The following is a 27,997-nucleotide window of genomic DNA, read 5'->3' on the forward strand; positions in this document are numbered from 1 at the left end:
GTCGCGCGCGGTACAGTGTTATCGTCTAGCCGCAGCCGTGCAGGACCATTTCCCTCGGCCGTGGTCTGTGTCATATCCCCTGCTGATCCTGGTAATGGAGAAAGATGAATGAAGAATTTACTATATTTCTATCTTCTAGATTTGGTTATCATTTGAGTCATTAACCGCAAGTATTCATCTCAGCCGTTATGTTGGATAAGTATGTCACCGTGCTTATAATCGTTGTTATGACCGCGATCTACATATCTAATGGTCTTAACTTTTAACTTAGAGGTCCTTCATCTGGTTAAGCAAGTTTGTGTCGAGTTTTATCAGAGTTGCTTTAATGAAGTTGTTGTTTGTAGCAAAAGATTTTTAGAGGGGGTATAATCAGACAGTTTTAGCTGTACATTAACAAAAGACAAGCTTGTAATGAGTTGTGACATGACTATTACTATTATTAGAAAGTGGGAACCAAGACTTATTGACTTAGCAGGTTGTCTGTATAACCTTGAAAATCACTGCCACACATAGAATTGGTATTTAGTTATAGACAAATGTGGAGAAGTAGGTCTAATATAAAGCAGAATGTATTTATAAATTTGCAACGTGTCATAAAAAGCATAATGTCACTATCTGTAATGAAGCATTTACAGTTTTCTATAGTTTAGGATTTCAAAATCTTTTGAAGGCAACGTTTTGACATTTTAGTCACACTGTGTTTACAATTGTGTTGCATTTGATTTAGTGCAGGGTTAGTTGCAGGTGTGGTGAGGTCACACCTTCAAATGTATCATCAGAGTAGTCAGAGAAAAAACATCTCTATTACGTATAAAAAAAAACACAACAATAACCTTATCCAAGTTGATAATACCTTGATCACTTGAAATTTTTAATCATTCGATTGTATGTGTATGAATGTTACATCACACAGCTCATCTATAAACTGAAGTAGTTTTATATTTATCTCCACCCTTGTACATGGAAAGCATCCTTAATGTGTAATTGCACACACTCATTGTTACATCATACAGTTTGTTGATTAAATGGACATTTACAAATGTATGGGTGTGTTGTTAAAAGGACATATTTTTCACTTAATTATAACTATGTCAGCATCATGTATGTACCATGAAAACACAAACCAAAGGAGGGACCTAATAATAGGTTTGGTTTGATGTTATTAGGTACCCTCATTTGCTTCTGTTTACAACACAGTTTTCACACTAATGTTATATTTCAGATCACTATAGGGGAAGTTTTCCTCATCCTAGTTACAGACAAAATGCATGTTTAGCTGTATTTACTTAAAACACCTTGTACATCTTAACATATATCAGGGCCATTGTTTTGTCTCAAGAGGCCTGCCGATATTGTTTTTTGTAAGGTTTGTTTGTAAAAACTACTTAAAGGTAGGGTAACACATTTTAAAAAATGCTAACGGTAGCCGCCTAGCAATGAAATCCCGATCCCACCCTCAAGTCAAATCGCCATCCAAAGTCACGCCTCTTTCAACCACATGAACACGCACAGATCAGACGGTCACATCTCATGTCTCATTCACCAGTGAGAAAACTTTGCAGTACAAAGTGAATAACACTTCCAAAATAACCAACATAAACAACTGGTTTACATCAGAATTAGTTTAAGCACTTTCGGTTGTGTAGACGTAGTAACTATATCGTTATGCTAATCCGTAAACGAACACAAATTTCATAAGCAACACAACGTTTCATAACAAGTATAATATCTGAATCCATCTCAATACAAACATATCGTGTACCTACCTTACCAAAATAAACAGTGCAACGACCCTTTCAGACCCTTTGCGTCCTGCAGCTGTTTGCATCTCGTGGTAAAGCAGTAAAGTTACCGATGTTAACTTGGGTTTTTGCTCTCTCTGATCCAGGCAGTTTTTGCTGTTGTTGTTATAAAAGATGCCTTTAGTTTTGTAACTCCTGTGTAGGTTGTCAATTCAGCAGAAAAGGTTGCTGTTCTCGCTGTTTACAGGAGGTGAGCGCACGTGAACGCGCCGATGATGTATGGTGTCTGCGTGGACTCGCTGCGCGGTGGGAACTCAAATTACGATTACGTATGAGGGACAAAAAAGGAAACGTCCGTTCGGACCGAAATCTATGATTTGTTGAACATTTTTTGGTCCTACGCCTTTCACAGATGACGTAAATTTCTACAAATACATTTAAACAACTTAACACAGTGATTGCTATCAGGATGTGAGGAGACTTTTAACCAGCATAACTAAAAATGTTTCAGGATCAAATATGTTACCCTACCTTTAAATGTCCTAATATAATTAAGGCCTAGTCCTGGATTAATCTAAACCCTGTCCTGGAAATGCCCTTATGTCTTATATTATTATTTTTTTAAATAGGGGTTATTACATTAAACAACGTCAAAATGTGGCGATTAGGGAGGCCATCGGGAACCAAAGTGTTGAGAAGATGCCACAGCTCACCAACGGATGTGTGTTGCAAACTTTACAGCAGATCTCGCCAGAAAAGTAGGTGTTTTATTTTTTTATAATATTACATTTCCAATTTAAATATGTAAGGAATAATTGACGACATGATGTTGAATTATTTGAAAATAATGTACACCCAAAGTGGTAATAATTCAAAGGACCGAAGTCAGTTATACCATGAATACCACAGTCATTGCTCTGGTGGTTATTTTATGACACGCACACAAAAATAGTGCATACCCGTGGAACTTTCTCAACTAAACAGCCCTGTGGTATAAAAACAGACATCTTTTGTAGTTAGCATAAGCTTTTATTTTTTAGGTTTTTTTTAACAGATAAAAAGTCCCATATACTACCATATCTTGTTAAACATGATTAAAAGTTTTCTGTGCAATATTTCTGTCAAACAATCTACATCAGACTCACTACTAAGGTAAAATGAAAGTCATGGGGGACAAAACTGTCACTAGTGAAACTGTTGTGCAAAAAAAATCTGCTACACAGAACGCATTTTTAATGATCAAAAATGGGAGGCGGACCACATTGCTCTTTTCAGAAGTCAATTAAATAAAGGCAGTTTTTTATATTGCTACACTGTAAAAAAAAAACCCGTAAAAAAACGGTAAAAAGTCTGGCAGCAAAGTTGCCAAACACTTACCCTCAAATTACAGTGAAAAACCTTAAATTATTTTACGGGAAAATGTTGTTTTTTGAAAACGGATATTTACCGTAAACATTTTCTGTATTTTTACAGTCAACCTGCTGTAGAAAGAATAAAAAATTTCATAAAATAAATCTCCATTGAATGTTAAACGAAAGTATAAATCTGTATAAAAACTTTTAAAAATTGCAGAAATACCTTAAAATTACATAATTAAAACAAAGATTTCTGTTTTAATACAGTATTATTTAGTATATATTTAAGGTAATACAATTTATCTACGAGAACTCCTTGTCAAAGTAAAGACTTTTCCATTTAAAACACACAAAAAATTTAGTATAATTACCTTCAGATACGCTAATTTAAAGCCTAATACCAGTATATTGATCGACTTAAACTTTTATTTTATGTCATTATTCAATCTATTTACAGTAAATTCCTGTTAAACGTTGGGTTTATCCTGTACAAAAAAATAAGATCTTGTGATATTACGTTTCATAAACATATTTTTAATAGTTATTTATTTATAAAAACATTATTTGACAGTAATTATAGACACATCTAAACTAAATTTAAAATTTTTACCATTAATGTATGCAGGTTTACATTATATAAACATTATTTGACAGTAATTATAGACACATCTAAACTAAATTTACAAGCTTTTACCATTAATGTATGCAGGTTTACATTATATAAACATTATTTGACAGTAATAACAAGCAACTCTTCAATATATCTACATGTTTGTACCATTTAAATACTGGGGGGTTTACTTTATATAAAGATTATTTGGCAGTAATAACAAGCAACTCTCCAATATTTCTACATATTTTTTACCTTTAATGTATGGGGGCTTTACCTTATAAAAAAAATTTTATTATGGTAATTATAAGCAACTTCCCAATATATCTACATACGTTTACCATTAATTTATGGGGGTTTACCTTATATAACCAATACTTGACATTAATTACAAAAACATCTCCAATAAATTTACATTTTTTTACCATCAATGTATGAGGTATACTTTATATAAACATTGCTTTATACTAATAAAACTTTATATCAACATGACATTTACTCAATGCATGGGTTCACTTTATATAAACATAAATGGACAGTAATTACAAGCAATTATCCCATATATGTAAAAATACACATGTTTATTTTATGTAAACAATATTTGATGGCAATTACAAGCAACTGCCCTATATATATATATATATATATATATATATATATATATATATATATATATATATATACACACACACACACACACACACACACATATACTTTTTCCATTACATCATGGGGTTTACTTTATAAGCCAGTGGTTCTCAAACTTTTTCAGCGTGCGGCCACCCTTTGGGTACGGTGCATTCCTTCGCGCCCCCCCAAAGAAAATTTATGACAAAAAACTGTTCTAAAACTTCACATTTTAATTAAACAAAACATTAAATTATACAAAGTAGTGCTACCTTTTTTTGGTTTAATTTCCCAGAATTCATTAGAATTTAATGTATTTTATAAAATGTCATAAAACTGGGGCCCCCCTGGCACCATCTCGCGGCCCCCCTGGGGGCCCCGGACCCCAGTTTGAGAACCACTGTTATAAGCAACTCCGATATATACAGACCTTTCTTATAAGTGCATGGGACTAACCTTATATGAATATAATTTGACAGTAATAACAAACAACTCCAATATATCTACAGACTTTTCTTAATAGTACATGGGATTTACTTAATATAAACATTATTTGACAGTAATTGCAACCAACATTCCAGTTTATGTCCACACATTCTGTATTAGTATATTGTGTTTTAAATGTACAAAAAACAAACAGAAGGTCTATGTTAAGTGCATTTGCATCAACAACTTTTTCACTAAATACATACATACATACATACATACATACATACATACATATTTCTGATATTTTACAGCAATGTCCTTTCCATTCACTGCAGATCCCCATTTGAGATGTACATTTCCACTCAAAAGAAAAGTGTTCATTTTAATGTTAAGTGCATTCATTTGGTGCACTTTAAAAGCAAAATAAATAAGCTATGGCTCTATGAAGAATGTTACCCTCTTGTTAATAATTTTGGGCCCTATGCACACTATTCCTACACCCCATGACGATTTGCGCGAATTATGGGTGCGACTTCTGGCGTGTAGTATCAGTAAACCAACGTTTTCCATGATGATTACGGTCATAAGCGGCAAAACAAAGGCGCTTTAAGGGAATTTAAGCGTTTTAGACCATAAAACATTTTTTGTTACATACCGGAAACATCTCCTCACTATCTGCTTGCTGCCTGCCCGTTGATCAAACTGTAAAAAAACGCGATCTCTGTAGACAGCCTAGACTTCACAAACGGCAATATCAACAAGTGGCCAAACCTAGCATCACAAAACAAAACAAAGTATTCCAGCCAATAAACGACAAAGGATTTGGGGGTGGGGGTTGGGCGCGTTCATGAAAGCACGGAAGGGAGGGGGAGGAGTTAGCTACGCTCCGTCTGTTTGAAAACAGTTTTAAAAGTCAACAATAACTAACGTCTCGCAGATTCGCTTAGAGAGCCTTTAAACATGTGGGAACACAGCTTGTTACACCTCAAACAGAATAATGTTGTTATCCACATTATTTTCAAACGCGGGAGTAAGAGATGTGACGTATTTCCCTTCTTTGTGCGGGAGCTCAGTTTTAATGGCCAGCCAGTAGAAAACAGTGTGGTGGGAGCACGCATAAAACATGATAAAAACAGTTATGGTAAATATTTACTACACCAGCCATGTATGAGCCAGTGTGAGGATGAAATTAAGAAGTGTCCTGATATATCATATGAAGATATATTCAATCGTTTCATGTTGTTCCTAGGGGTGACGGGTCTTCAATGCATGCAAGTTTTTTTAAACTGCAATTTTAAATCGACTTTTGAGTGAACTCAAAGCTAAATGCTATCGAAGCGTCGCAGCGCGCTCCAGCGCTTACGTGCACGCACACAGATGATAGAGGGATGTATCAACAATTCTTAGTTAAGGTAATAACATATTATTGATATATGTTGAAATATGAAAATATTAAATAATATTGAAAATGAGTAGACTATTCCTTTAAAATATGTGATTTATGTGGGTCTTTTCCAGGAGTATGACGTGTTGATAAAGTATTAATTAGACATGTTTTTGATATTTGTTTTAGTTAAATTAAGTACAATCCGAGTAATGCTGAAACGTTTTAAATTAAATTGGGGCGCTGGTGTGTACCTCGCATTGAACATTACGCCGCGGCAGTTGTGTGTGGCCTTGCTATGACGACCAGCTGCATTTAAGGGGTACTATCTCTTGAGTATGATCTGCAATGGAAAATGGAGCACGGACAGAGCTGGTACGGGTAATGGTTGTTTAAGTACTGTTCATGCTTAACATCTAGAAAATGCACATAGGCTTAAAACTCCTTCTGTCAAACACAATAGAAGCGAAGTTGTTTCCAGTAACAAACAAACAAGTTCATATATAATCAGTATTAATAGAAAGATGTGAATGTGCATGCTAAAAAAAGTTCATTTGGCAGATTGATATTCACCCACGTCCTTTCAGAACTCCAACGATGGCTATGATCCTCTGTAGTGGCTTTCACCAGGCCTTGTCCTGAAAAATAAAAAAAGATGTATCATGCTTGCAAAAATTCCTACACATCAGCCGTGGCCACATTGTATTGTTTTCAATTTACACACAATGGCAACTTTGCCTCCCTCACAGCATCGCCAGAGCAAAGCCATTAGGTTGCCGCTCAACAATAATTTCAGTTTGGAGCTCGAATGAAAATTGAGCATGAACAAACTTTGCCTCTATTAATGCTTCTAATGCAGGAACATTAAAAGGCAGAGTCCACGATGTTTGAAAGCCAATGTTGATATTTGAAATCACCTAAACAAATAGACTCTGGACCTTCTGTTGATAGACCCACCCCACACATACGCAACCCGGCAAGGATGTCAGTTAGTAGACACGCTCCTTACTGCTGATTGGCTATAAGTGTGTTTTGGTAGTCAGCCCGTCTCCTTTTCCAAAGCGTTTTTCAAACATCGTGGACTCCGCCTTTAAGGGGTTAAAATGTCTTAAAAGGGTTCAAGCTGCTCTGTAGATGTGATCAACAAAATCTTAAATCCACTTGTAAATAATCTGGATAAACCAGTTGGATTTCCATACAAATCCTCACCTTGTGTTCATTAAGACGTGCTTTTCAGCTCTTCTTCGAACTCCTTTGCCGCTTCCCTCTTAGCTTCCAGGGTTTCAGCCTATCATGTTCTCAGCCATCTGGGTCACCAGCAAAGTAGAGTTTAACTTCACCCGGGCGATTCAAACTGTAGAGCAGGTTCAGAGGCTGGCTGTGCGAGAGCTGTCTGGTCTGGTTCCGACTTCACCACCTGGTCCTTGGCCTCTTGATCCTTGTCAAACTGAACACAGAATATGAACCATAACATGGGTGAGAAAGATTTGATAAACCCCTTTAGCGTCATATGGACAAATGTACAAACATTAAAATGCTACACATAACGTTAACTTACCTGTCCAAGTGGATTTCTCTTCCAGAAAATGGCCCTAATGTGATTTCTTGTTATTGAACAAAGCATTTGGTTTGTTAGATAATGATAAACCTTAACACCATCAAATAATTTTACCTGCAGCCACATTTATCCTATTATGTCTGAGGGTCTTTCCCTTAACAGTTTCCAGCAATTAAAGAAAGGACTGGTGAAGGTGACATGAATCTCCCCTTTCAGTGCGCCACTTCAGGAGAAGAAAGACAAAAGGACAGAAAGTTGCTCAGATTTGTAGAATGAATGTAAGAAAGTTTATTTGGTTACTGAACATAGGACAAAATATATTTACAGCAATTTCATTACAAACAAGGGGGGCAGCCGGAAAGGTGTAGGCTAAAGCCATGGATTATTACGCCTACCCTGTGTTACTTTATGAAATACAGTATGAAAATCATACTTAATACTATCCTTGGTTTTCGAATAGTACGTGGGTAAAATTGACTTACTGTAGTTGGTGAATGGGTCTTTCTCTGTTGGTTGTTCTCCCCCGATAAAAATCTTATTCCAATGCTTGATCTAAACAAGTAAGTTAAACAAATCAAATATCTTTTCAATGTCATTATAAAGAGGTTATGTAAAAATATACTCTAACGAATAAATGACTGTTTTATCACTTTAAGTTACTCATTCCCACGCTTTTTTACCCCTCATGCCTTTGAGTTTTAAACTAACATTAGCTGACAACATTAATCATATAACGTCATATAAAACACAGCAATGTCAGATGGTAATGTACTACGAACACATTGAAATACGTGCTAATATCGCTACGCTAATAGCGAAGCAGTACAAAAACACACACAGCGATAAGCTATTTAAGTTATCCTATGAGGTTGCAGTAACGTTATGCTACCCGTGTCCCTAAACGTTAGAGTGTTAATGAAAAATGATCTCTTACCTGATATGCAGCGAGCACCACTTGAGTATTTTTACAGACCCCGTACGACCCCTTCTTCTATTCACATTCCAGCTTTTGTTCTTCATTGACACATCAACTAAAATTCGCTGAAAATGTAAGAATTTAACAGGCAGATATAAAATAATCCAGGTCTGACAGAGAAATCAACGCAAAGCAGCAGCTGCTCTGACCGATAGTAACGGACGTATTTTCAAACTTAAAATAGGGGCGCAGACCCGCGCACAATATATATATATATATATATATCAACGTTTAAACAACAACTGACATTATTTTAATCATATCAACGTTAAAGGTAGATCATGTGCCGGCTGGGTAAATATATTAATTTACCTTTAGTGAAAGCTGAATATCCTGAAAACGTTCCATACTTTATCAAGGCTCTCTACTCTGGCCAGTGGCCACTGCCAGTATGGCGCGATCTTACGTTATGACGTATATCCCCCTCCCAAAGTCAAGCGATGTTATTGGTCGAGATTGCCTCTGCCGTACGATTCGTCCAATGATTGTACAACATTCAATTATTTGAATCTGCGCGCACTTTCTTGATACCTAAAGCACAGAGAGAGAGACTAAAAACAATTACGACGATTGTTTACACTTACACGGTTGTTTAATGTTTCAAGCATTTTAATGTCTTCAATTGCTTCACCCCCAGTTTACCAAAGCTCAAGTTTATGCAAGAGCCTTGGTTGAACTGTTGAGCCCCAGAATAAATTCCTAGTCTTTCACACATTGTTCACCTATTGTAAATTAAAAAATATAGCACCCCATTGTAAAGCTTTATTCATAGTGTGGCTGTTTTCCCCATCAACCGAGAAAATTGTGTAGTGGCCTAATGATTTCACAGTGAGGGCCTTGAATTTTGTTGAATATACAGATTGACTTTGTGTCTTCAATGTTTTTAAAGTGGACATGTGCCAATATAGTCTATGGTCAATATATACGATAACAGAAAACCACTGTCAGGGCAGCATTTCAAACAGACAAAAAGGACAATTTCACCCTTAAAAGCCAAGCCAAAAGAGGACATATCAGGACACAAGATTCAGTCCTTTCACATCAACAAGCAGACAGGCATTAGGAGGTTAGTAGTTTCCAGCATTCTTAAGCCTGGTTGTCTTGCAGAAAAACTGTCCCAAAGCATGATGCTCAGAGACTTGAGGCTGCAGCACCACTTGCCAGACAGCAGCAGCTGATACAGTCCATGGGTGGGGTCTGAAAATGTTGCCATTCAATTTTTCTCTGCCACTTATGAAATTGTTACAGAACACTTCAGAATTGTAAACACTAAGTCAGTGCCTGACAGTAAAACACGGGAAATATGATGCATAAACAATCACTGACTATTCTTGATTTCAGAATTTTATATAAAACTTAAGCTGTGCAATTATTACCTGTACAATAACTGTATAGGCCTATTTAGCTGTGCAACAATACCTCCTGCAGTATTTCATCTTTCGAGGCAATATTTTTAGATCTGTGTCTGTAGTATAACACACAGTTATTATTATGTTCAATTTTTATTTACAACATATCTGCATGAAAGGTAGCCTACATAGCTCTTTTTATTTTTTTATTTTATGCATATATTTTTTATCTATCACTCTTATTTCTGCACTTGTTGAATCTTAAGCTGATGTGGCCAGCAAAGTTTATCTTTGCTTCTGAAATATAATACATTTCTTAATTGTATATTTCTGAATTGGTTGCAGGGGACTTGGAAGTTTTGCAGTTGCCCTGTATTTGATAGGTGTGAGGTGCTAATTTTAATTCCCAGCTGTCTGCATGCCATCTAACTGACATCAGAAGCCAAAGTTGATAAGATACAGACACAAAGTATGTACTGCAAAGTATGTACTGGAAAAAGAGCCTCAGGCCAGCATCTGTAATAGACTTTGGGGCTCATGGGCCCATGGACTCCGTAAAAGTGGGATGAAGATCACAAGATGGCCATTAATGACTGTGAAGTCAAAGACTTCTAACATGTTAGGATAGTACAAGCTTGTTTTACTCCATTCAGGTCGTCTGGCTCTGTCTGTCTCTGTTCTAAATACCCTCTGTGTACTGGTATTTTCATTCTGTATTTAGGCTATATGTTAGGGGAGTGGGCGTATGTATGATGTGAACTGGCTGCATTGTACTTTTTTTATTGCTGTGGTCGAAAACGGAAGTGTCCACAGCTAGCCACCGCCCGCCATTTCAGCAGCAATGTATAATGGCAATGGCATGCAACACGTCAGCCAAGTATGGGCAATGATGGCACTAGATCCATGATGGCAGGTAACATTTGGGCCAATTGTGGGTGGGAAGTATGTGGCCCAGATCAGTTTAGTGATTGTAAGCCACATTTGAAAACTGTGATTTACAATAAATAATTATAAGAATTTAAGTATTTTTAGGCTTTCTAAATCTTAATGTAATTTAACCCTTTTTAAATAGTTTTGTAATAAAAGAAGCTAATGTATTTGGACAATTATGTTTGTTTACATTTCAGTTACATAAACATGGTTTCAGATCATGGTCAAGATAATTTTGTTCAAGTGATCCTGAACTTCCAGATGTTTTTCTTTCTGAATTTTAAAGTATTGATAACGTTTCTTGAGCTGTACCATGGATTGTTTCTATTTAAATTTGCTTTTGCGCGCTTTTCATTGTAGCAGGGGGTTTATTCCTGCTCAAAATTTCTAACTTCAACGACTGTAAAGCTATCATTGTTTACGATCAAATGTCAGATAGCCTACTGTATATTGTATTTACGCATGTATATCTTGTTCCCCAACGAGAATTTTGTATGTTGGTGCTTTTGTTAATAAAAAAAGTTAGATACTGTATAAATAAACGATATATGTTTCACTGTGCTTTTTGCCTGCCGAAGTGTTAAAAACGATCGCGTTACATTAGGATGCGTAGTTTATTATGCAGTGCATCAAGAACCTACAAGCGGATGACATCAAAGTACTGCGAGAACGACTCGAAAAATCATGCGCAGGATTATGATCTCAAATCCCTCTCGCGTTATTTTAACGTCATCCGTTTGTACGTTCTTGCAACGCAGCATTATGTAGAACACCTTATAAAAAATGATTGAGATGGCCAATCAAATCAAAAAAAGGCGAGTGCCACTGGCCAATCACATAACAGATGACGAGCTTTCCTCTGCTTTCCTGTTGACGCAAGCCGAGCGGTGGCCAATCAAATAAACCAATAGGCGGGGTAACCGTTACAGGAGCAACGCTGCCTGCAGCCGGCCATCATAACGGACACAGATTTCAAAGCGGGTGAAAGATACTAGTTGCCAACCGCCAATAAAAGTTAAAGAAGAAGAAAGAACAAGATTACTAGTAAGTACCTGAACTTGAGTATTTAAACTTTTTCAATCATAAAATGTTTTAGTTTAAATGTCTAACAAACGAATAAAGGGATGCAAACGTTTACGTGATCATGTAGTATGTGTTATAGGCTATTGCAGTTTGACGGCCATTATTAGCTGTTGTTAGGCATAAGAATTACTGTAATCATATTATTAATGAAGTTAATTAAATTGGTTATCTGGTCTTCCCGTTGTTAGAACATTTATAAAAAAAATAATATTTGAAAATGTATTTCTGTAACGTTTAAATTTTCTTTTTTGGTGAAAGTGTGTCAGGTCTGTGTTCATCAAGACTTGGAAGACTCTGGAGTAGGACAAAAAGGATGATGGGGTGTATATTCCAGTAGACACGTAAAACATCAAGGTAAATTAAATGTTGGGGCTCATGTTGTCATCTTTTTGTTTATATCCACCTGTTTCTTGACGTAAATGCGGGCGCCGCCATCTTTGAGCTTTCCGGTTTATGACTTCCGGTGAGCCACTATAGCTAACGTTAGCCTATTACGAAGGACACAAGTGTGCCGTTTTGTGCAATCAGGGGTTGCTATAATAGCTAACACAAATGCAGTAAATCTCTACAAAACATTTGTTTTAACCCCATCCAGTAAAACCTTTCATAGAAACTACCAGTAAACAATAAATACAAGAATTGTTTAAAAACACTTAAAATGCTGATAAAAAAATATGCTGATTTAACGTTAGCTGATTTATTTATTCTGCTACTATATATTATTACAAAAATGTGATTACAGTACATACATGACATAATCCGCTTAGTTAATGTTTATAATAGTTCTTAATGTGTTTGAGCTTATTTTTGTTATGTTTTAAATAAAAAAGCAAATACTTTCATAAGCTCATGTCTCCACCTGCGTAAGAAGCAATGTTATAATATTTTCATAAACAAAAACAATACTCAATACATATGGAGTAGTTTAATATGTTTATTAGGGTTTGTTCAAACAACTTGCACGGGTTGGTTGAATGATACTGCTGACTGTGTCAGAAAGCATCTTTTGCAGCGATTTTTGTGTGAGCATATCAATGAACACCCCTGACCACTCGGTGAGTTTCACGTCTTTGTAAACGAAAGTTTAATGCATTTAAGAAAGGATTGTTCCAGTGCACCTATTAGACCCATTATAGAGGTGGGAGGTGATACAAGAAACACCTGAAAATTCTCGGGGCAGCCACATATCTCGAAATTTCAGTCAAAACCGTTCTATTTCATCATAAACAATCCGAAAACAGGGCTTTAAGTGTAAAATACCGAACTTGTCCTTTAAGTACATGCTCAGATCTCATTTGCTTTTGAGTACCTTAATGAAAAGTACGTCTTTAAGGTCTAAGCTATGTTTCATTTTATTTAGACATTTAACACTTTCGGCCAAAGCAACTTCTAATGGTCTATCTGTCTGTTTTGAAGTATATCTTTATGCTTTTAATTGCTGTATTATATGGCTTTGGCTTAATAACAAATATTCATTTGCATCTATTTTCTTTAATATAACAGTGGGCTGCTGTAATGTTTACGTCTATGGAAAGAGGAGCTGAGAAGCAGTACTTCTTGTTGAGGACAATCTTGAACACTTTCTCATACACATTTATTATTATTATTAGTGTTGGATTGTTTTTGTTTCAATTTTATTAATTGTATTGTTTTAATTTTTCGATCGATTTGAAATTACCTCAGTTAGATTCATGCTAATACTTTAACTGGAACTTGTATCTTTCCGTAAAGCTGACTGTAGAGTTGGTTTCACATACACATGAAGTTGTAGTGTTTCTAATTAACTTAACTAACTTTTAAGTTCAGTTTGGTTCAAACTTGTATTTACCCATGGTAATTCATTTAAATTTTAATTCATGCTAATATGTTAATTTCAATGAAAACTTCTGTATTTGTGTATAGCTGGTCATTTGGGCAAACTATGTTTCACACACCAGTGTAACTGTCACAATGTTTTTTTTTATTTTTTTTTATTATTAGTTTGTTCTAAACTTCTGTTTGTTTACTAAGGATTAAATTGCTTTGTAATTTAAGTTGTTGGTGTTAGATTCATGCCAATAATGTATTTGAACAAACTAGTATTTTTGTTTATTGCTGGCAGTTTATATTAGAATAGTTTTAACACATACAATGTGGATGTCGTAGTGTTATTGACTTGTGTTATTGATTAATAAAAATGGCAAATAATTTCAAAGTAATTTTTTGTGTTATTTATTAATATAATTTGGGCAAGATCAGGCTGAGTTATGGCTCAGTTTTGGAAGTTCTGGTTAAATGCTGGTTTTAATATGGTGACTTATGGCTGAGAACCGGTACCAATGAACCTGATCTGGGCCGGTTATGGGATATTATCTGGCCCTTGTCTCTAATCCAGAACTGGGCCATTGTAGGGCCGTCATTATTTGTTGTATGTGGGCCGAGGAAAAACTTATTTTACTTTTGCCAAAATTGCTATGTGGGTCCTTAAATTAATGGGATAAATATATTGGACAGTTGCTCTTAAATACTATAAAATTATGTTTATATAAAGTAAACCCTATACAGTAATGATAAAGTAATGTAGATATATTGGATACTTGCTTTTATTTACTATAAAAATTTTTATATAAACTGAACTTCATGAATTAATAGGAAAAGTATATAGATATATTAGATAGTTGTGTGTAATGACTATAAAAGTAAATTTATTCAACGTAAACCTATAGATTAATGGGAAAAGTACGTAAGTGTATTTGATAATTCCTTGTAATTACTATAAAAGTATGTTCATTTAAAGTAAACCCTGTAAATTAATAGGTAAAGTCTGTAAATATAATTGATAGTTCCTTTTAATTACTATAAAGTAATGTATTTATAAAGTTAACTTCATTCATTAATGAGAAGAGTCTGTAGATATATTGGATAGTTGCTTTTAATTACTATAAAAGTATGTTTTTTTCAAATTAAACCCTATACATTAATGGGAAAAGTATGTAGATATATTGGATAAATGCTTGTAATTACTGTGCAATATGGTTTATATAAAGTAATGACCATAAAAATATGGCTTTGCAAGCTATTATAATGTGATCTTATTTTTTCTACAGTTCAAAAACAAAATTTAACAGGAATTTAATATTAATAGATTTGATAATCCCATAAAATAAAAGCCTAAAGCTGTTAAAATACGGTATTTTAAGTAATGTTATGTAACTTTTTTTGTGTTTTACATCTAAAAATCTGTAATTTGACAGATAGTTCTTGTGGATGTAATTGATAATGTTATGAATTTACCAAAGAATACTGTGTAAAAAAGAAGACTTCATTTAATTTTATCATTTTGAGGTATTTCTGCAATAATATCCAGTTTATATGCAGATTTATTCATTTATTTTACATTCTACAGACATTTTTTAATGGGATTTTCTTTTCATTCTTCAGCAGTGGAACTGTAAAAATATAGTACATTTTACGGTAAATATCTGTATTTTAAAAAACAGAATTATTCCGTAGAATAACTTAAGGTTTTTTACTGTAATTTGAAGGTAAGTGTTTGGCAACTTTGCTGCCAGACTTTTTACCGTTTTTTTACGATTGTTTTTTTACATGTATTTACCTTAAAGTTAAGGTTTCATATTAAAAAAACATATAGTTGTCTTAATTTTAAATATGTGATTTTTTTTGTATTTTTACATAGAATTCAATGTAATTTAACATTCAAGCCAATTAAAAATAAGAATAATCCTGTAAAAAAACTATGATTTCTCATTAAGTGAAATTACAGTTTATTAATTTTATTTTATGGTTAATGTTTTTAATAAAAGTTTTTTTCTTTATTTTAATGACATTTACACGTAATGTAAAAAAAACAGAAAATTTCAGTAAAATAATACAGTATATTTCTGTGAAAAAAAATTTTTTTTTTACAGTGTACTGTATCAGTATAGCGACCGAGGCACCTGTTTAGTCAATCAAATATTGAACTGTGAGTGCTCTTGAAACTTTAATTTGCTGTTAAATGTCATATTAGCAAACTAGAGCTGCAACTATCGACTATTTTTTCAACCGATTAATCTATCGATTATTTTTTCGATTAATCGAATAGTCTAATGATTTTTTTATACATATAATTCCCCAACAAATAATAAATGTAACATCTGCCATTAACGCCAACATTTTATTTAAGCATTTTCTTAATTAAACAAACACACAAACCAAAATTTTCAACATGAAAAATAAAGTGGCAGTGCCACTTTAAAAGAGGCATTATTCACCTTAAACAATAAAATAGGCATATATTAATATTTTAAACATTAGTTTATTATTAGTACATGCACTAACTCAGCATTAGTTCAGACTGAAGTAAAAATAAGTTCATTGTGATTCATGAACCCTTATATAAGATGTAATGGTTATATTATTACTGTTAATATTATTACTAGTACTGCATTCTCATTTAACTTTAACATTTAACTTTTCTTAAGTTCCGGGTAAAAAACAAGTTCAGTTAGTATGATCTTCTAATATTTTATAAACAGCGTTTACGCCGCTGTTACTTTAAATAAACGCATGTCAGGAATACCTTACAAGACGAGCTTCTGTAATATCTGCGCACATATTCGCAAAAAAGACGTTCATTGGGAACTCCGCACTGCCAGCTGGCTTTCAGTGCACGCGGGCACATGCCTATCAGTTCTCAATGTGACAGTAACTTATTATTTCATAACTTCTTAATATAAAAACATGTCCTGCTCTTTATTTACTGTTTCAACATACTGCCCAGAAGCGATGCAATGTCACGTCTGTCAGGCGTCTCGCAGCTCGTATTAAATGAAGATGTAAACGCAGCTGTATTAAGCACAATATGTATTGATTCTATTGTTTATAGAGTAAGTATAAAAACTTACTGTAATAGTTCAAATTCTTACGCTGACGTCTCGTCATTTTGAGGTCGGAGAGCTCCAGGTTTTCTTCTTTTAAGATGATCATACACAGGTGTTGCGCTGCTGTGGTATGCCATTTCAGTTTTACACAGTATGTGTTTTATTTGGTCTCTGCTTAAAGTATTCCCACACTTTTGATCGCGTTCTGTCTGTTTGGTATAACACTTGTATCACCCGGTCGGAGCTGAAGCCGCCTTCATTTCAAAATGTAAACAGTGCGACGCATCGACGCATTTCCGGCAAATCGACGTAATTACGTAATCGACTACGTCGACGCGTCGTTCCAGCCCTATAGCAAACTTTAACTCTTTCCCCAGCGTTTTTTAAAAAAGTAGCATTTTTTTATGATTTTCACAAACGTTTAATGCCTTCCAGAAAATGTTCTTTCTTAAAGGAGCATTGCGTAGGTTCTGACATTTCTAACTGTACTGACACCAGTGGCCATTATAGAAACTGCAGCCAGTCTCATGCTTGTTCCCGGTGCACACACTCTTACGAGCACAACAACAACCAGAGTTGCTGTAGCAACCACAGACAGCTCATTGAGATTCACAAGCATGTTTACAGATGTAAGAAAAGATTATTGTTTGACAGACCATATTTTAGTAAAATGTTGCAGTGCTACTTTATATTTTCAACTGAAGTCTTCTAAAAGTTTTGTAACACTACACTGTAAAACACGCTTCCGACACTCGCAATCTTAATACACTCGTGCTCTGAATAAAGATAATTCATATAAGACAGTAACTTTTGAAACGGTCCCGTGCTACATGCTAACGTAAGCATCACACCTTTGCAGTAAAAAGAAAGCCAGCTCGTGGTCTGTTGTCATACCCAGCGTTGACCGGAGTTCCCTCCAAGAATCAAATGACAATCCGATGTTTACTCTTGTCTTTGCCCTGACGCCGGTCACGCTCTATTTGGGCCGCACTAGATAAGGATATTTTTTACTTACGAGGAGTTTCCGTGGGTGTCTGGATTGTGCTGGAGGTTGGTCGCTTCTTCCCATCTGCAGAGTCCATTTGAAACATGCTAGCGGTTGCCGATGTTTACTAATGGCTGCCGTACGCGTGTATATGGAACACCCAAGTAGACGAGCACGCGTATGACGTCACATTTTGAATTTTCAAGCCAATTCAGACCCGACTCCTCCACACACAAAAAAGCCTACAGGCTGATAGAGACAAACGTGGAGGACAGTAAAGGTGTCATTCCGCTAAATCTCCATTTCCGTTCTCCCAAGGGTTTTTCCCTCCTAGGACTTATTTTTCCTCGGATAAAAGCACGGGGTTTTTTTTTCTCCTAGGGGGTTTTTCACCCCGGGGAGGCAGCCTTTTTGGGCTTTACCTAGCTTCCTCTTCTATACGTTGCTTTAGTAATACGTGCAATTATAATATTGAGTCATAGCCGCAGCAAATTTAACTGCGCATGCTATCATGTATTCTGTTGTGCTATCTGTCGTTTTCTGTGCTTTTCACTGCTTCTATTTATGTAAAGCTGCTTTGAAACAATTGACTTTTGTGAAAAGCGCTATATAAATAAAATTGAATTGAATTGAAAAAAAAAAATTCTTTCTATTACATGGTTGGCTCATAAATATACAAATGAAAACTCTATCTTAAAGATTTTTTTAATTAATAAATGACATAATGCTCCTTTAAAAATATAAACATACAATATATCAAATGAAATAACAGCCCCTTTGCTTAAAACAAACAAACGAGAAAAAATTTCATCCTACCTTCAGTTGATCACTTTTCAGATATGAGTAGCTTTCTTCAAAAATACCAAACTTTGAGCAAAAAGCTGACATAATTACATTTTTGTGAAGGACTTTAAATAGAGATCTGATTCAGAGGCATCCTCAAAACCTACATGGAGTTTAACCTGTTTGCCCTAAGGGAATACTTTTTTATAAGCTGGGTAAGTGCGGCACCTGGTGGATAATAGCGGAAATATGGATTCCCGGAAAAAAAACTTTTCATTAGCAGGGAAGCGTTTTCTCTTAATTGACAAGTTAACTTATCAATGGCTGGAAAAGAGTTTAATAGAGAATGCTCTGACCTCGAAAATGCTCTGTAAACAAAACAAGGCACGCTTTGAAAATGGAGACAGAAATGCAATTAGTTACAATTGGGCAAGTTATACATTTATTAGCAGTGCAGCTTGTAATTGCCAAACTGAATGCTTTGCACAGAAAAAGAAATACAACATTTTGATGCAGGCACTAGCAGCAAAGGCATTAAGATGATGTCTAGCACCATATATAGCAAAGACAACGTCAGCGGAAACCGATAAGACAGACAGTCCTGTGGGTTTAATGTTCGCTACCAGGCAGCAAAAACGTTAGCCATTCGGCATGCATAAACAGCCTGCAAAGTGCATCAGTGCCCGGTAGCATGAAAGTCCTTGAGCTAAGAAATCCCTTAAATATAAGGTTAAGGGTACACTTTATAAAAATGGGTTGCTAGAAAAACCCTTAAGAGAACCATAAGGCTGTCAATAAGTATTTACCCTTAAATGCTAAAGTATTACCTTAAGATCTGCTATGCGTTGCTACAAAGTCCTTAAGTCCCATTTTCCCTTAAAAACTTACGGCACTATAACAGGTCCCTTAGTGTCACACGCGATTGCTGATTTTATGGTTATTTAAGAAAATGAAGTACCAACGCACATTTCTAACGATCGAAAAAATCCCTTGAGAAAAGTGATGTGCATTTATTAGTAGAATAGTGGTTTGATCTTCCGTCAATCTAAAGTGTTTCCAGTTTGAATTACTTTGAGGTTTTATACATCTGGCACATTACAGTCTGTTATTTGCGATGTTTCATTGTCCACAAATTTGCTGTCTGTTGAGCTGCGTGTGTTGATTTGTTTACGCTGCGAGATTTTGTTACTATAGCAACCGCTTCTCCGCTGCCGTGTTTTGGCAGAGACTACCGTAAAATACTTAGTATCAACACTTAGGTAAGGGTGACAGTTGAGACCTTTGTTGCAACGCTCTTAAATAAATCCCTTACCTCAGGGATTTTTTCTCCCTCATGAGTTTAGTTTATAGTTTTTTTTAACCAACAGTTTTTCTTTTCAGATCATAACTTACGCCTTCCATCTGATGGCATCTTTGGTAGCTTAAAGGCACATCACTTTTTTATGTAAGTAGAATTCTTAGTAATCCTGTCTTTCCTGTCATGGCATGTATGCCTAACATCTCAATATGTTTTTTGCTGTCTTATTAGAAAAACAAAAAGCTCTTGTCAAAATGCATGGAAGGACCTGAGATCATCAAGTATGTGTTATTCCATCTCCGGGTTCAATCCTAGGTTTTATTGCTCCTATGAGTCTGTCACAGGTGAGTTTTGCATGAATTACATCTGGTTCTTCTTAGTCTCATTTAATTATTCAGTGTCCTCTTAAAGTATTAGTTCAACTAATAATGAAAATCATTACTGATAATGACTCACAAATGTCAAACCTACTTGCTCTAGTAAAAGCAATAAATTAATATTTTTGCAGTATATACTGGTTGCTGTTTGCCATTCAATGTCAAATGTCAATGTCAAATGTTATCCAACAACATAACTCAATCATATTACAAAAATGACACACAAAGCACCATATTATAAAAGATTTTAGCCAATTTTATTGGAATTGTATTATGCTTTTGCCCTTTCTGAGCGTCATGTCCTCATTTACCATTAAAATAGGGCATTCTGCATTATAATTACTTTTGTATTATACAGTGGGGGAAATGACACATCAGCATTTTTATCAGTAAAGGGATTTCTAAGTGGGCTATTGACACAAAATGTCCACCAGATGTAGCATCAAGCCAAATATTGAATTCATACAAAGAAATCAGAACATTTAAGTATACAAGTTGAGTCATAATAACAAGTGAAATGACACAGGGAATAAGTATAAGAACACATGAAGAGAACAAGGTGCAAAATGGCATAGAAAGCCAGGAGATCACCTGAAATCTCTCAGTATTGAGAGAGAAACCCTGCCCCCTATCAGTACTAATTGATGACCCTGCCTGTGTAAACCCAGCAAAAGTCTTTTTATTTCGTGATTTACTGGTTTTTACATAAAATCACCCTACATAATGTAAAGATCATTCTGTGAAAATATAACCTTGCTATCTTTAATATTGAATGAGTGAAGCTATATCAGAAAAATTGTAATTAAAGTCAAATCAAACTTTGATTATAAAACCCTAGCCTGGATGTCATAGACAGGGTCACAACATATGGGTAATATGTGTTTGCAATGACATGAGATTTTTTTTATTACATGTTAATTGTTAAAATTAATCCATAACATCAACTTAAAATGCTTCTGTACAGATCCCATTGAAATCCACAAACAGAAGCTGGCACAATGGTTTAATCACCTCCCTGAAGAGGAGAAGCAGTTCGGTGGCTACTTTTCTCCCGAAACCATGCACGTAGAGCCGCTCATGCTAGAGCGTCATCCGGATGAGGAAAGAGGTCTTCCAGTGAGTCGCTTCAAGACAAATGCAAACGTATCTACACATCCCTCTCTCTCTGTAGAGCAGCTCTTTGAGGCTGATCATGATGAAAACAAAGCACGAGGACTAAATGTTTTACTCTATGGAGCTGTCGGCACCGGAAAAAGTACTGTTGTCCGTAAACTGGTGCTGGATTGGTGTGCTGGATCTGCCTTGTCCCAGTTCAAACTTCTGTTGCCCTTCTCCTGTGAGGATCTCTCGTATGCATCCAAAGCAACGTCCCTTCGAGATCTTGTCGGGAAAAAATACATGCACCTTCGAAAGACAAATTATCTTAATGGAGATGTTGACAAAGCCAAGGACGTCCTCTTCATCTTCAACGGAATGGAGAAGATGAAGCTGGACTTTCGCATCGGCTCGACAGAGTTATGCAGTGATCCCAATGAAGCTCTGCCGACAGGATGTGTTGTTGTTAATCTACTTAGGAAATACCTTCTACCTGAGGTACAGCTTGCTTCTGTATCAGCTGTTTTAATATGTTTCATGATGTCATGATCCAAATTCAATCGATTTTCGATCAGTGCTTCTTAATTCTGGTCCTGGAGACCTACAGCACTGCACATTTGTGACCCAGTCAGGAAACCCGGCTGAAGTAATTTTTTTTGGTGTGAATTACGGTTTTCTACATAAATTTATCTAACATAATGTAAAGAAATATGATATGGAAATATAATATTGATATCTTTAATATGGACTGAGTAAGAACATGTCAAAGTCTCATTAAGTGAGACTTTAATTTCTATGCCTGAAGTTTACTCTAACTTTTGCTAATATGTTGTTATTTATTTGTTTCACAGGCTAGCATTTTAGTCACAACCAGATTGTCTGCCATGGACAGAATTCCCAAAAAATACGTAAACCGCTTTGTACAGATTTGTGGCTTCAATGATCCTGATCGCCAGAGAGCGTACTTCACGAGCAGGCTCCTGCAACAAAATGGAGAGAAGGACGGACCAACAAAGGCGGCTGAATCTCTCATCGAAATGTTTTACTTGAACCTACAACGAGAGAGTCATTTAGCGACAGCATGCTTTTTACCATCTTATTGCTGGCTTACATGCGCCACTCTTCATCTTTTGCATTTTACGGACGCCAATGCACCGATTCGAACCCTTACCGGTATCTACACGAGTTTCATGAGGCTCAACTTTGGGGGAGAGCTGATAACTACGGATGGGAATGCATCCTCACAAGACCAGGAGAACTCACTCATGCTATATGTGGTCCGTACTGTGGGGAAGCTGGCTTTTGATGGGATCACCAAAAAGAGGACATCCTTCTCTGCTGAAGACCTGGAGCAGTGGGTCGGTGGTAAGACCAAGACGGACGAAGAGCTCCGCCAACTGGCGGTGTTTCGCACAGACGTACTTGACTTCTTCCTGGTCCCTGATGACAACGGTCCACATCCAGAGTCTGGGGAGAGACGTTATGTGTTTGCTGTCCCTGCCATGCAGGAATATTTCGCCGCTCTTTACGTCGTTCTTGGTGAGAACAAAACTGTCCTGGAGAAGTTGACTAAGCAGATATCGGAGGATTTAGGGCAGGCCACTGAGGAAATTACAAGCTTACTGTCCATTCTCTCCAAAATCATACCATTCCGCATCTTTGCCATCTTCAACTTGCTCAAGTTGTTTCCCAAACTCTTTGAACGAATCAGCAGCTTTACCAAAGGACGCATTGCTCACACCATGGCGGCAGAAATGTTTCGCTCGGAGGACAGCTTCAATGAAGATGTCCTGGATCAGGTGGAGCAAAGTCTGCTGGGAGTTCACGGACCCCAGCCGCAAGTGGAAAGTGACACTAGGGCGTTTGAACTCTACCCCATCTTCATGGGCGGACTTCTTCATTATGAAAACAGGAGGCTGCTGGGGCATCTCGGGTGTGACATCAAGAGTCAAACCGTCGCACAGATCACTCGGACGCTAAGGAAACATCTGATCAAGGAGAGTAGTAAGAAGCAGCCACCTGAGGAGCTGATGGACCTTCTGGTTTTACTTTATGAGTTTCAGAACCCTCGACTTACAGCTGAAGTGCTGCAGTCCATCAAGACCATCAACTTGTCTACTGTGCGCATGACCCCTCTCAAGGGTTTTGTGCTCAGTACGGTGCTGAACTGCACTCGCTCTAGTTTCCACCTGGATGAGCTCAACCTGTCCTCATGCCACATTACTCCAGATCTATTGCAGATGCTCTGGCCAGCCTTCCATCACACTACCAACCTCAAGTGAGAGATGCATTTAATGCAAACTACTAATGTTTTGCATGCTTGAGCATTAAAGGGATAGTTCACCCCAAAAAAAATGCTGTTTATTTACCCATTCTCAGACCATACAATATATTGGTGACATTTTTTCTTCATATAGTTGGGTTGCTCGGGGACGTCATCACTGCTTGCACGCGCAAACGAGAGGCAGAAAGAAGAGACGTGCCTTGTGTTGTAGGCTAGTAGCGGTGTCTGTAAGTCAAAATGCCAAGGAGTTTTTGCTTGGATAATAGTATCAACAGAGCCAGTGCTGCTGGGTGCCTGATGTTAAATTATGTTTTATTAACAAAGTTCGGGAGGAGCACATTCAAATAATCAACCTAATTACCTTGTAACTATGACCAGCTGTCGACAATCAGAAATCAGGTCTTCACCTGATCGGCATCAACAGAAACCTATATAGACTGAAAATCAACTCACCCTCAATCCTTGATAGTTTCAGCATCCCTCCACCTCCCCTTCTCCGCACGATTTGCCTAGTCACCTTACTAACCAGAACAGGGGGGATTATTCTGGGTTCAGGCCTAAGGCTGAGCCCGGAACCCTCTCCCCGCCAGGAGGCGCTCCGAGCTCGTTAATGGCCTGAGCCCGGAGCCCTCTCCTCGGACAGCACGCCAAATACGCATATTAATAACCCTGTTCAGAATTATTTGTAAGTGTGAACTCGTGAACATACCAATAGATGCGACTATTACGTTACTAGCCTAACATTATAATTCATACATGTATCACAGTAACATTGCAAAAATAAAGACAGAAAAACAGATCCAACTAAAATCAAGTTTTATTTATATACAAACAATAAAGAACGCATCAATAATTAAGGTTGTTGCAGTAGCGGACCAGTTCACCAATCGGTCTTTCTGCCTCCTGGATGCGCGCGCACACTGTAATGTTGGTAAACCGGCAACTCGTCTATAGATATATCCAATACAAAAATAATCCCCACAACTCCTGGTGACATATTGATGATATATTGACTTCTTGTGAAGCCAGTTAGTTGTTGTTGGTTTTTTGCAAGAAATTGAATGTTATTTACAACATTATTAGCGTAAATGCAGGACCTTTGCCAAACATGAGCGCATTTTTCATTTTTCTTGTGTCAGCCTCTTATTGCCACCTATAGAGCAGGAGGGTAAAGCTTACTTTCTGTATATCCTTTCTGTGTAAAGTATGTATATCTATCGATTCATTGGCTTCACAAGACACCAATATGTCACCAGAAGTCGAGGGGATTACTTTTGCATTATATGAACCACAGTCCTGGGGTTTCTGGAAGTATCTTCATTATTGTTTTACTGATTGGAAAATGTCACATATCGGATGACTTAAGGGTAAGTAAATAAACAGCAAATTTTTTATTTTTGGGTGTATCCCTTTAAAAAAAGTTGCTGGGTGTCTGTCTTTTGTTTTTGGGTACACTTACTTTTTAAATAAAATACTGAAATGTTTAGAATGTGGTGCATCCCATAAACACCCTGAGAACTGAAATTAGAGGCGAGTCGTACTTTCAAACCAAGATCAGTAGCACAGTATTATATATTTTGTTCATATGTGTACTTATATGATCCCAAACATTTTCAACAATGTTTGAATCCAGAGAATTTGCATAGGGTCAGTTGTGAATACCGTTATATTGGTGTTTTTGACTTTATGTGGCACTGTGCAAGCCAATTGAGTTCACCAAAGTGAGCCACATCTCTTATTGGTGGACTCTCAAAAAACAAACAAAATGTGCATGACACCCCTGAAGGCAACCAAAGTGTTCCCTCCAAGAAAAACAAAGGTTGTTCATTTGTTGCTGATTGTATGAAATTAAAGTTGTTTTGCATGCAGAATTTAATCTGTAAAAATTTCTAAGCACATTAACCCAATTAGTTATTGATTTCTGCATACGAAGTCAAGAAACTAATGGCATGTGTGTGTATTTTTGACCACTGTCTCTGTGTTTGTGTTTGTGTTCAGTCTCCAGTTTAACAGCTTGGGTCCTGAGTCCTGCATTCTTCTGCGAGATCTGCTGCTGGAGCCCAACTGTACAATTAAGTCAATACAGTAAGGTTACTTATAATAGCACAAATTATTTTATTACTTTAGAGTTAAACAGACACTTCACTTTTTTAAAAAACAGGCTCATTTTCCAGCTCCCCTAGAGTTAAACATTTGATTTTTACTGTTTTGGAATCCATTCAGCCGATCTCCGGGTCTGGCTCTACCACTTTAAGCATAGCTTAGCATAATTCAATGAATCTGATTAGACCATTAGCATCACGCTAAAAAGAGTTTTAATATTTTTCCTATTTAAAACTTGACTCTTCTGTAGCTGCATCGTGTACTTTAAAAGTTGCGATTTTCTAGACTTCTAGGCTTGGTTGCAATTTGTAATCTCACTGCTAGATGCCGCTAAAAATCTACACAGTGGACGTTTAATAAGCATGCACTTGCACAATATGGCATGTAATCGAACGCGTGTCTGCTGTGTATAAACCTCCTGTTCTTCTGATCTTAGTTTGTGTGATAACCACTTGACGGACGCAGGTGTCAACCATCTACTAGAAGCTCTGTCTGGTAACCATTCTCTGCAGCGGCTATCTCTGATGCACACTGGCCTTGGGGACACGGCAGCATATCTACTGGCTGAGAAACTGGGCCAGCATGACATGTTAAAGGAACTGAATGTCGCCTACAATAACATAGGAGACAGTGCAGCTCTCACACTGGTCGACGCCTGTCGAGAACACCCCAGCATCCATACAGTACAGTGAGTACAAAAATACATGCACATGTTCGGAATTAGATGTGTAGAGAATGGTTTAAGTAGGGATATACTACAACAGGCTACACTACAAATGGAATTGAGCTCATTTTGCTGTTATTTTTTAATCCTTCATAGTCTATACCTGAATGAGCTTACTGATGTGGGCAAGCAGTCACTTCACGTGCGCGGTGGTCCTCGGGTGAGGGAGGGCCGTCGGGTGAAGGTTCTGGCATCTGTAACGGAGGGCTCGGACATTTCAGAAGACTGGCACCCCATTCTGAGCATTATTGGAAAAAATTCCCTGTCCTGGGAGAGGGAGCGTGTACGCGAGCAACTGCACGTCTTCCTGAAAGATCTAGAATGGGGTCGGAAGCAGCAGACTTTCTGGAAGAAGCTGCACTTCCGAAGAGTAGAGAGCGTTGTGAGACAAACCCTGCGGACACTGGAGAAGAGCAGTGACACGGGAACAGGCTCTGCTTAGAATTGATGGGTTTAGCATAGGAATAGCAGGGGTGGGTGTTTCCTTTCTCAAGTTGTAAATTTAGGAATAAAATTCCTTAAAAGATGCCTTAATTTCCAAGTGATCTGCCATATGTTAAAGGGATAGTTCACCAAAAAATGAAAATTGTGTCATCATTTACTAACTTTAATTTTGTTCTAAACCTGTATGAATTTCTTTTTTTCTGATAAACACAAAAGAAGATATTTTGATAAATGATTGCAACCACTGACTTCCACATTAGGAAAAACAAATACGATGGAATTTAATGGGTACCGTCAACTGTGTGCTTACCATCATTTATCAAAATATCTTCTTCATCATTTATCACAATACTTCCATAATATATATTTTCCTAATATGAAAGTCAACTGTTACAAACAGCTGTGTGCTTACCATCATTTATCAAAATATATTTTTTATGTTCATCAGAAAAAAGAAATTCAAACAGATTTAGAACAACATGAGGTTTAGTAAATGATGACAGAATTTTTATTTTTGGGTGAACTATTCCTTTAATTGGTTATTTGTCATGTGTCAATTGGTATTGTCATGTGTCAGCTGTGTTACAGCTTTTCGTTGTACTTTTGCTTTAGGTCATTTTGAAAAAACACTGTGATGTTTTAATTTTAATTCATTGTTTATGGGAAAGGTCAATGTTTCTGTATTAAATTTGAGAATGTTTTGTATTAGTACTTGAAATTTGCACCTTGTTGCACTATAAAATATGTTGCCATGAATATGCATGTGTTCAGGGAGAATTTAAGGTGCTTTAATATCACATGAATTAACTCTTCACTTCGCAGACCAGCGTCTCGGATGGTTCAAAACCAGACCGAAATACTCGTAATATGCATGTGTAATACTAACACATCTGCATCCTTTGCACATAAATGCATTTTGTGCCTTAATCTGTTATCAAAAAACTAATGTTAAACATATGCAATTACAAAAAATAAAGTGTTGATCAGTTTTTAGGGTTTT

The 27,997-nt window shown here is 36.5% G+C and overlaps 1 protein-coding gene and 1 long non-coding RNA gene across 4 annotated transcripts; both read left to right on the forward strand.

Annotated features, from left to right (window-relative positions):
* nlrx1 (NLR family member X1) lies at positions 1 to 27,985 on the forward strand. 3 transcript variants are annotated; one of them, XM_065281181.1, is made up of 9 exons: positions 1 to 91; positions 2,372 to 2,500; positions 20,054 to 20,117; positions 20,202 to 20,314; positions 21,312 to 21,940; positions 22,294 to 23,720; positions 25,725 to 25,811; positions 26,266 to 26,517; positions 26,650 to 27,985. In XM_065281181.1, exons 2-9 carry the CDS (start codon positions 2,398 to 2,400, stop codon positions 26,993 to 26,995), a joined length of 3,021 nt encoding a protein of 1,006 aa, XP_065137253.1. In that variant the 5' UTR covers positions 1 to 91; positions 2,372 to 2,397; the 3' UTR covers positions 26,996 to 27,985. The 3 variants fall into 3 exon arrangements, with proteins under 3 accessions (XP_065137253.1, XP_065137255.1, XP_065137254.1); XM_065281182.1 differs by having other exon boundaries at positions 64 to 199; XM_065281183.1 differs by lacking the exon at positions 25,725 to 25,811.
* LOC135771110 (uncharacterized) lies at positions 11,873 to 14,351 on the forward strand. Its single transcript, XR_010542834.2, has 3 exons — positions 11,873 to 12,004; positions 12,302 to 12,397; positions 13,547 to 14,351. It is a non-coding gene; the product is annotated as an uncharacterized lncRNA (long non-coding RNA).
* Positions 27,986 to 27,997: the final 12 nt, after the last annotated feature.

This window comes from Paramisgurnus dabryanus, chromosome 8 (genome assembly GCF_030506205.2).
Source record: "Paramisgurnus dabryanus chromosome 8, PD_genome_1.1, whole genome shotgun sequence".
In the NCBI taxonomy this organism is placed as follows: domain Eukaryota; kingdom Metazoa; phylum Chordata; class Actinopteri; order Cypriniformes; family Cobitidae; genus Paramisgurnus; species Paramisgurnus dabryanus.

Coding starts and splice junctions, on each gene's coding strand:
- nlrx1 (XM_065281181.1), top strand. CDS start 2,398: ATGTGGCGATTAGGGAGGCCATCGGGAACCAAAGTGTTGAGAAGATGC. Junction 2,501..20,053: donor CAGCAGATCTCGCCAGAAAA/GTAGGTGTTTTA, acceptor TTTTCTTTTCAG/ATCATAACTTACGCCTTCCA. Junction 21,941..22,293: donor GGAAATACCTTCTACCTGAG/GTACAGCTTGCT, acceptor TTTGTTTCACAG/GCTAGCATTTTAGTCACAAC.